The sequence below is a fragment of the Chamaea fasciata genome, unplaced genomic scaffold, assembly GCF_029207755.1.
Source record: "Chamaea fasciata isolate MVZ Bird 193981 ecotype frontalis unplaced genomic scaffold, bChaFas1.0.hap1 SCAF_6, whole genome shotgun sequence".
Taxonomy (NCBI): Eukaryota; Metazoa; Chordata; class Aves; order Passeriformes; family Sylviidae; genus Chamaea; species Chamaea fasciata.
Genome location: NW_027094091.1, coordinates 60369038 through 60379298, shown reverse-complemented (window position 1 = coordinate 60379298; position 10261 = coordinate 60369038). Strand labels below are relative to the sequence as shown.

Below are 10261 nucleotides of genomic sequence, written 5' to 3'. Positions count from 1 at the left end.
GGACAGAATGATCAGTTCAGTGACTGCTGCACAGATTTGGGGTACAGCTGGAGTTGGGAGTTTAAAACTCACCAGTAAACTCAACAAGCAGCCCTCTTTACATTTTTGAAAGAAGTTGAAGTAAGAGAATCACAATAGTAACAACAGTTAAATCTCTCAGTGCTTGCTTCGTTCTCAACCTGAAAAAGTGAAGAGTGCCTCATTTGAAAGCCTGAATACATTTCTGAATGAAAAAGAATTAAGATTAGGAAAAGAAAAACCAAAAAGCCTCCAGCATGACCCCCACCCCTATGAACAAAACCTCCAAATTCAGTTTATGGCTTCTTTTTGTTCGCTGCTTGCAACATCTTGTTCATCATTCTGCTGCTCACTACAACACTTCATTTAATGCCATTGCAACAGGTTTAAATACATAAATGTAATTTAGAAAGCAAGTGAAAAGACAAAACATTTATTTTAATTAGGGTTTTATACATAGCATGCATCTGAAAACAAACTCTTTATCATGTAACTATCACTCTGGTTTCCGCACCAAGGGTGTGCAATCTCAGACACAATGAATGGGTACCATCACCTACACTACTGTATACAGAGATAGAAAAATATACACAACAGTTCAATTTTACAGAGCAACAGAGCTGAGTGAATACTGTGCACACTGCACTCTCCGAGCCTGGACAGCTGAACATCCAGACTGCAAAGGCAACAGGAACACTGCGGAGATCGTAACCGGGCTCAGAAGAAACAGCATCAGAACTCTGACACAGTGTAAAAATATAAGGCAGAAGCCACTTTCTTCTGAATTGGAGGGAAGAGCAGAGCACACTGAGACTCTCCATTCTTGCTTTGAAAAGTAGTTCCAGCAAGGAGTTGTACATGCAAAACATCAACAGTGCAACAACAAAAGAATACTGAACAGTAGCTCAATCGTACAAACTTAAAAAAACGTAACACGTACTTTATGCATCTCCTCACAAAATATCTAGGATTTGTCAGTGCATTAGTGTTAAAGTGGCATTAAAAAAACTTCTGCTATTATAACAGATGCAGAATTATCTTGGAAATGCATAGCATCTACATTTTTTATTGTCTTTGTAATTATTCAGTTGGCATAGGCACCATTCTAGTCACACCAGCATTAAGAAGAACTCGTGGTGGAAACAGCCATTCTTATCAGTTCACACACAGGTATTCTTGACTGCTTGTCTAGATTTTGATTTCAACAAATAAATGCTTTTTAAAATTCAAAAATATACCCTATGATTATGAAAAGAACTATATACAACATACCTAAGACACAGGGTTAGCTGGCTGCCGTACGTGTAACACACAAGAGAAACATTCAAGTTTGACAGATATTTTTTCTTTTTGAGATGAAAGGCCTTTGGGTTGGAAGCATATCAGAGACAACAGTGCAGTAGGCTGAGAATTCCTTTAGCTCAGTTCAGAACTAAGGCATTGTATGATAAAATATACATTTATATTTGGTGCAATGTTACTGTCAATTTTAGAACCTAGATCACATCAAATGCTGTCGTTTGTCACTCTAGTAAAAACACACATACCCATCTTCTATCACAAACGCAAACCTTTTGGGGAAAAAAATTATCAAACACTAAACCTAAATTTTTTTTTTTTTTCTAATTTGACATTGAAGAAAAACTGCTAAGCCAAACAAACTCTAGAATCCCCCCAAAAACCCTATGGTAGGACTTGATATCCTAGTTTTCACTTGTCAAAAATTAGCCAAAAATTAAACATATCATTGAACTTCACTAAAAAGAAATTTAAGATTTTAAACTGCTACTTCAAATTACTTTTTGCTTCTTGAATTTCCCAATTATCCACTCATTTTATGCTTGCTGCCCCCTCTGATTATCTCCCAGTGCTGCCCTTCTCCTGTCATTCCTATATGGCTGTCCTCTAAAGTTTCTCTGATACTGGTAGCCGTCATCTCTGCTTCTGCTGGGTGGTCCTTTCCAGGCCTCCTCGTTTCTTTGGAACTGGTATCCTCCCCTGCTGGAATAACCCCTGTCAGGTCTGGGCCTTCTGCCTCCTCCGTAAGTCTGGTTATAGAACTGCTTGGACCTGCCACTCCTCAGCATGTCGGAAACCTCGGTGTCATCTTCAGAGCTCTCTTCCCTCGTTCTCTGGGCCCTGCTTTCCGTCTGCACGCTCCCAGCGCCCTTGGACTCTCTCCCTTTAGCAGGCTTCTCCTTCCTGCCGGGAGTGCTGGGTTTCAGTTCGTTTTTGGGAGGTTCTGCCAGCAGTGGCTGTGTGCTGGGCCCTGCCGTCGGCCTCTCTGGGCCCTGTGTCTGTGGAGGGCGATGCTGCTGCCCGGCTGCTTTCTGCTTGGGAGCGGCCGAAGGACAGGTTTGCTCCAGCGGAGGCGCCCTGGCTGAAGTGTCTTTTGGGGTCCCTGTAGCAGCCACTGGGAATGGGACAGTGTTGGAGCCGCTGCCACTGTTGGTCTTCTGGAGCTGCTCTGCACAGTTCACTCCAGGAACTGGAGGGCTGCATTCTTTGCCCACGTACATGCTGGCAGAGGTGCCTGCTGCTGCCTCTTTGTCTTCAGGTGACAAGACAACATTAGGTCTCGCTACGGAATTCTCAATGAAACCCTGAACTGGGTACCCATACCAGAAGTGAGGAAAGAAAGGAGGTGCAATGGGAACAGCTCCTAGGAAGTGATTGTGTCCAAAGGGCGGCTGCGGGAACATACTTTTCCCCCTCAGGGACTCCTCGTAGTTGGTGTGAAGAGCTTGCGCTGGATTCTCCGGTTCCACACAGACCTGTCCTTGACTTTCGGTCACCTGAGCTGAAGGTATGATCAGAGGCAGTGATTGAGATCTGTCAACCTGTGGAATCTGACCGTTGGACCTGGCCTCAGTCTGGACAGCAAAGTGCCTGTTTGGTCGTGCAGTTTCGTTCTCGTTCTGAGCGGGAGCAGCCTCCTGGAACCAGGGGTTGTGCGGATACACAGGAAGGGACACGTTGGGGTACATTCTACAAGCAGCTAAATAGGCCTGGTGCAGGGGGTACAGGTAAGAATGGGGTGCCCACATGGGACAACTGTATGCCTGCAAGACAGCAGGGAAAAAAAAGTTAAAAATCAGTTATTTGGTCTTTTGAATGTTCAGAGACACAAAAGCACACCAGTCATTTCCCATTTTGAAACAGTTAATTACAGGAGATAAAAGTTCATTTTCTTTACAGTAACTACCCTCAATTCTAAATCCTACAATGCTATTGTTTACTTTCCTTCCAAATGCAGCTGAAATGGGCAACAGTTATGACCACTAAGAAAACTTATTAACAATTTCTATATGGTTAAAGACCAAGTTTGACTTAGTAAGTCAAGCTCTAGCTATGTGTTTGAAGAGAAACACTTCAAACTCATTTTCCAGATTCACACTTAATTGCCATCTCTTCTACTAGACATCACTGTGCAAAAGCCTCAACACTGAAGTTGTCCACCTCAGGTGGTGACCTTTCCCTCTTCTCTACCTCCACTTTAATGAACTGGACTCTGTAGAAACAGTCCCTGGATCAAACCATCCTGAAGAGCCTAGGCAGACGTCCTTTGCAGGAGCCCCTTCCCTCTCAATGTGCAGTGGAAGGGTGTGGGCACCAGCAGGGCAGGGTCTAGAGCAGCAGACAAGGTATTTCCCAGGCCTGCTGTACCCTGTGACACCAGCTGAGCAGCACAGCCACTAGAACGTGGGCTGGGACCAGCAGATGGTGCTGAAGCACCAGAAGGACAGGCTAGATCCTAAATGATCCACAGTAGCAGTAAAGGAGTTCCAAGAATGTGAGCTTTGGAAACTCATGCTGTTTAAATGCATTGTGGTGACACTTGGTAATTAATGACTGACAGATTTCCTATTAAGCACAGAGAGTTGTATTTGGCACAGGTATCAAATTCACACTGGAAATTGTGCTGAATATTCCCTCTTTCCATGGCCAGACATAAAAGAATATTTCTATGCCCAAAGTTTGATGAAGTAAGCCCAAGAGCTCTCAGCACCTTGCCCCAAGTCGTTTGCCTGACACAAGGAGTAAGAAGGTAAAAAAAGAGCATCTTTATGTGCAGAAGGGAGAAATAAAGCAAACAACTAGTCCTTGCCAAGCAATGGAAAATGTTGGGATTTGGCTGAGCCTCTTCCCCAACCGCACACAGAGATCTGCACCAGATTTACACATCCACGCTACTGTAATTACTGAAAAGTGAAAATACTGTTATCACTAACCTGAGCAGAAAGGACAGACATGCAGGTTACTTAGGGGAGTGTCCCCAGGGAAAAGATTTTGGGATCTGTAGTGCAGTGGCTTTGTCAATACAGAGCCAGGGCTGCAGTGTGAGGGTATTTTCTCATTCCCTATGCATGTCATCCAAAATAAGCATCTTCACACTCACAATTTATCTGGGACTTTGTAAAGCACAATTCCATGGCTGTGCAGCCACAGTTGGAAGCCAATAATTCTCACTATGCTGTTGACATGATTTTAATTTCTGCTGACTTGAACAGCACTGTGGACAATTGCTGGAATCCCAGTTAACAGAACTCAAAACAACAAAGTACCTCAAACTGAAAGATGGACTTGAAGTGTACAACTGCAGCAACAAAACTTCTGCACTCCAAGTTCCAACAGTTGTTTACAAGTGATTTTTTGTAACAAACATGAAAACATAAGTAAGTTTGAAGACTTACCTTCACACCAAGATTGAAGAAAAATCTAAGAATATTCTTATCTAAAAAAGAACAAAAATATTTATAAAGACCTAAAATATTTCATCTGATACAAAAACTGCATAAAATTCCATTTCAGTAGAGAACACTGGTATTAAATTATTGCTGGCATGTCTTCAATTGATTAATTGGGGTTTCTTTTGCTACAGTAAGATATCCAGAACACAACAGCAGTGTAAATTTCAGTTTAAACAGTCTGTGAACTTCTAGTTTTTAAAAGAAACAGTTCACTAAACAAATACGACTGGGCAGTCAGACATGAGACGTTCTTTATGGGCATACCTGTACATATACCAAAACCTGTATTTTCCCAGATCAGTAAGGAAATGCTCAACAGTTTCCAAGCTTTTAAATGACATGAGCACACCTGTTACTGTGACAGGAGCAGTTCTCCAAAGATAATTCCTTACATGCACAAAAGCTCAAGTTATGGTGGGGCAAGCTAAGAACCACGAAATGATCCTACCAGATTTCTAGGTGTGACCACCTGAAACAGTCACAATGTTGACAATGCAAACTGAAGAGTTACAACTCTATTCAATGTTCCCTCCTACATCTTAAATCACAGAATGACAACTATCGGATCTTCTGACAAAGAATGACCAGAGGACCAAAAAAAAAGTTGTGTCTATCTACATTTTAAGAGAAGAAAATCTATTAGGAAAAATGGTGTCAAATTCAGACTTCTCACCTTTAGGTAAGTCTTCCCCAGTACTGCACAGGGAGTAAGGAGGTGCAACGGCTCTTTCTCCCTTTTCATTAAAAGGGAATCCGGGGTATAATGGATCCTGGTAGGGATTCAGAGTCTGAGGCAAAGGCATTAAAGGCTGGTTAACTGCTTGTAGCCACACAGGAACTCCAGCACCTGAAGCAGATGTTACCTGAGCCTGTGATACAATAGAGTCAGGTCCCGTTGCTGGTCCTGGCATCAGTGAAGAAGCAGGTATTTGGGTTGGAATACCTAGAGGGAGAAAACCCAACATACATACATACATATATATATATATAAAAGTAGAACAGGTAGCAATGCATATCTATATATATATAGGTATATACAGATAAATAATCACAAACCAAAGACATCAGAAAAGCAGGATTCAAAATGCAGGGAATAGTCTTCAGAAAGAATGAAACCAGTAAGTGAAGCTTTCCAGAAATAGCTAAACTGATCCCGTGTTTCTTTGTAAAATTATGAATGCCAGAAGGAAATAAGAAGGAGAAAAAAAATGGAGGAACTGTAACTTTTATGTGAATCCCTGAAGTTCTTATTCTGACTAGTCATTTAGAGTCAACTCTGACTCTGAGCTTAGATCAGCTCAACTCCACGCCTTCTGTCACAAGACACAGTGAAGTGAAACAGGATTGTGACCGTCTCATGTGAACAAAGCAGGCGGATCTGAAAGCTGGTTCTTGTACAGAAACAGCAGTGTCAGAGAAAATGCAGCACCTCATCTACTGAGCACTACTGATTCTAAGCTAACTCCACAGACCACAAGATATGCACAGCACACAGAAACCCATTACACTGGCTCTGCAGCTCAGGTCCAAATGGATCTCATTAGTTCCAGACATACAAGCCCCAAGCTGAGTCCTTGTCAACCAAGGAGCCCATTACTCCATGGGACACACAGCACAAACACTTACCAGGTTTCAACATGCTGACAATATGTTCTACATTAAGCAGATCCTCAAAACTCAGTGCTATCCCACTCAAGAGGAAAAATGGCCAATTAACTACACAACCCTCTTATACATTCAGGCTGGGAGTCAAGCAAACTGTACATGCAGGCAATCAAAGATCTGTTAGAACTCTCACTAGCTTTCAGCAGTGAGAAACTACATTCCTATGAACGCCTGCCTTTGGAATGTGAAATTATACGAGACAGTGTCTCCTGGGGGTATCTTCAACTTAGTAAGAGAGTTTAAGTATTTTCCAGGCTTAGTGATTTCTGATTAATGTTAATATTTCTGCAAACCTGCTGGTCCATATGTTGCTGGCTCACTTGGCCAAGCTGGCACAATGGCTGGTACAGAAGGCACTGCTGGAGGTAAATGCACCTCAGAGAACACTGGAGAGGGTGTCGGAGTGACGCTGGGCAAGCACTCGGTCAGGTTCTGTGAAAACAAACAAATCTAAATCCCATCATGGCTGGTGACCCCGATGACTCAGTGTTACCCCACTACCACCATCCCCACAGGCAAGTACTAACTAGGAACATACCCCAGGAGACCTGAGCTGCATCACTGTGTGGAGAGCTCTGCTCTGAGCTCTGTCCAGCCATGCCTGTACCACAGAGCCATCGGTGCTGGAACCACCTCCTCAAGCCTTACATTTAAATATCTCCCACCCAAAAGAAATTACCAATAACCTCAGAGAAACCTGAAAAGGAAAAGCTGAAGAATTTAAAGGGAAAAGCACAGTTACCTTGGTAGAAAGATAGGAAATAATAACCCATCTCTCAGAAAAGAATAGACATACTTTTACTTTTCTACCAAGGGTTGTCCTTTGACAATCTTTGTGCTAGACATAACAAATTCCTAACTGTAAATATGTTATTTTAGCATTATCACCATAGCAATGACTGTGTAATTAAAAGCCAGTATTGTAATACATACGTGGCTGTGATGAAGCTCCCCTTTGTCTGAAGTCTCCTGACTGGAAAACTTTGAAATCAAACAAACATTTCTTACTTGCTCAGCAAGAATCGGAGAATCTGTTTTAACTTGTTCCAAAGGAGATGAAGCTTTTGGGTAACTCTCATCTTGACTATTCTTCTAAAGCAAAGTTAGAGACAACATACACAGCTAGTCTAATAGTAAGATCAACTTTACAAAGAGTTATTCGCAAACAGTAAACCACACTCCATACAAAGTGGGCTAAGCACCCATCACATATTATACTAGTATGACATTTTGCTCATTGAAAGGACAGCAAAGGTTAAAAGCCAACAAGAGGCCATGAATCTTCACTGAACCTCAGAGTTCACGGTCTGTTAGCACAGTAACTATTAGCAAACATCAAATCTTCTGTGATCCCATTATACTGAAAGTACAGACTGTACTAAGCAATTACAAATCCAGATTCATAAGTGCTCTCCCATAGCCCAGGTTTGAGGACTCCGATTGCAGAGAAAGACTAAGTATAGGTTACAGGGCTGAGGAAAGCTGACAGAAATACAAGCCTCCAGCCTTAGGAGTATTTCACTAAAAGCTGTAAAGCAGCAGCAGCAATCACAGCTCTAAAGGCAGCTATTGCTCTGCTAATCATGTATCAGAGAAGCAATAACATTAAAAAAAAATTTGGTCTTTTCTTTAAGATTACCTCAGATGAATTTGGCTCAAGCTTCTGACTTAAGTGGATCTGCCTGGAATTTGACTCTGCAACACCAAACATAACCTAGTAAATGAACCATTACACCACTTATGGCTATCACAACTTAAGCCAGTTAGTTTGTCTTTCCAAAATTAAACTTTCAAAACCAAACCTATACCTTAGTATATATTACTTCAGAAAACTTAAATTTCTATCTTTACCAAAGATCAAAGCATCCTAAAACAAACAGTTGTTCGGGCAGTAACAGAGCAACTACATCAACCTGGGTTCTCCAAGCTCTGCAGGAGTTCTTTACTGATGTTTGGAAACCATTTCAGTGATGCTTGGGGAAAGCAGGAATGAAATGCAGCTGTCCCTTTAAATATATTAATCCTAAACTCCTCCTCATGAAACAGAAGTTTGTACTTTGCTTAAAGTGAAAGTGCTCTGGGTGACATTTTCATATTCAAGTGTTTTAAGACAAAAGAAGCTCAAATTCTTGTCTACTTTTGACTGAGTAAAAACACTTTAGAATGTTGCAGTGGATTAAAAGATTTCAGACTGCTGCACGAAGTTTCATTTCTCAAGCACTAGCACTTAGGTGGGGAAGACAGCGTTAAAAAACAGTCATGACATAATAAGATCTGAACAAGTTTTTCACATTCTGGCTTTGTTCAGACCTGGCTAGCATTGCTTGTCAATCAAACTCATGCCCAGATTATCAATAATAGATATAGACTTTTTAAAAGCTTTTTATATACTCTGTCACAACTAGACAGCAGTATAAATGGAAACGGTATTGATTTTGGGAATAACTGCCAAATCCCCGAGCAGCAATAGGAATCCCTAAACACTCAGAAGGAAGAATACTTGATTCCCATAGGATTGTTAACCTAGTTTCACAAGAGGCAACACAATCCAGAGCGTCACAAAAAGCAGAGAAAGCTGGACATGCCATGCCCTTCAGCCAAATCCATCAGGACACTGGAGTTTTTACTTTCTCTCCAGCTTTCTCTATGTGAACATTCCTTAAAAAACATGAACGTTCCTTAAAAAATTCCTTTGCAATTAGCAGAGATTTACTAACTACCTCCTCCTGGCACCTACAGCTTTCATCTACTACTGCCATGTTCCACTTCCTCACAGAAGAGGAAAGCCTAAAGTCCACGAAGAGCAACTAGAAGGTTGTAACTGACTGGGGGGAGGGAGAAAACGCAAACAAAATTTTGACCATGTGACAGCACCTTCTGCTGTAAACAGGTTTGTTTTTCCAGCCCTTCTGTGCACCATCTTCTCCCCTTCCTGTACCACGGGATGCTAACTCTTAACCATGCTACAGTGAATACTTTACCCCGCTTTTCTCATAACTCTTAAGGCTCCTCCCGCTGGCACTTTCTGCCACACACTCTAGAATTTCCAAAGGATCTGATTTAGGGAGCTCTGATGAGTCTTTTAGTTTCTCTCATTTCTCTTCCCATTTACTACAAATATCCCAGCCAGGAGTCTACTCTCTCAGCCACATTCCCAAAGCACACCCTTGCTACACCTCCAGCCCAATGTGGTACTGCTACTTAGGATAACTTTTCCCTCACTGCCTAAACAGATGCCCCATCTTGAATAAATTCTGAGGCTAGTAACAAAACCAAGCAAATAAACAAACAAACAAACAAAAGCCATTATCTAAATCCATTTAGTTTTACCTTTCTCCTGCTCCTCCACCTCTGCCGTCCACTTGCTGTTTCCTCTTTCACTATTAGGGAACTTTTTCTGGTTTACATTATCCACAGTCTGTGTAGCAGCCTGACAGACTGACTGGTTCTGAAGAAGTTGACAAAAGCAGAAATATCACTTTGTGTAATCAGTCCAGTGACACTTTACCGTCACCTGCTCTGACACTATTACGCCTTCATGACAGACAATATTTATGCCTATGACAGGCAGAAAAGGGAAGGGGGGAGTCTGGCTCAGTATCCTGCAGATTCATCCACTCTTTCTCATTCATTGCTACAGTTTGCAAAGTGCCCTTTAAGAGCATTCATGTCACTAGCTGATGTGACAAAACCTGTTTCACTCAGACAATAAATCACATCCTCCTGCAGGTGAGCAAATACAGCAAACTGTTACTGCTCAGGGGGAGAGACCAACCTCTGTCCCTTAGGCTTCCATCTTTCACCTAGTCATTCTTCCCAGCCTTGTT

The 10261-nt window shown here is 41.9% G+C and overlaps 1 protein-coding gene across 7 annotated transcripts in view; it reads right to left on the bottom strand.

The window, feature by feature from the left end:
• Positions 1–435: 435 nt before the first annotated feature.
• Positions 436–10261, bottom strand: part of OTUD4 (OTU deubiquitinase 4) — a 28684-nt gene continuing 18858 nt past the window's right edge. For 2 of the 7 annotated variants that reach the window (XM_066186545.1, XM_066186546.1), the window contains 7 exons: positions 9765–9882; positions 8074–8129; positions 7368–7526; positions 6728–6866; positions 5443–5712; positions 4713–4753; positions 436–3080 (listed from right to left, as the gene is read on the bottom strand). In XM_066186545.1, coding sequence (XP_066042642.1) covers positions 1854–3080; positions 4713–4753; positions 5443–5712; positions 6728–6866; positions 7368–7526; positions 8074–8129; positions 9765–9882 — 2010 coding nt within the window. In that variant the 3' untranslated portion in view covers positions 436–1853. Of the gene's footprint in view, positions 3081–4712; positions 4754–5442; positions 5713–6727; positions 6867–7367; positions 7527–8073; positions 8130–9764; positions 9883–10261 lie in introns of those variants that run through there. The other 5 variants (XM_066186548.1, XM_066186549.1, XM_066186547.1 and 2 more) reach the window with 5 other exon arrangements.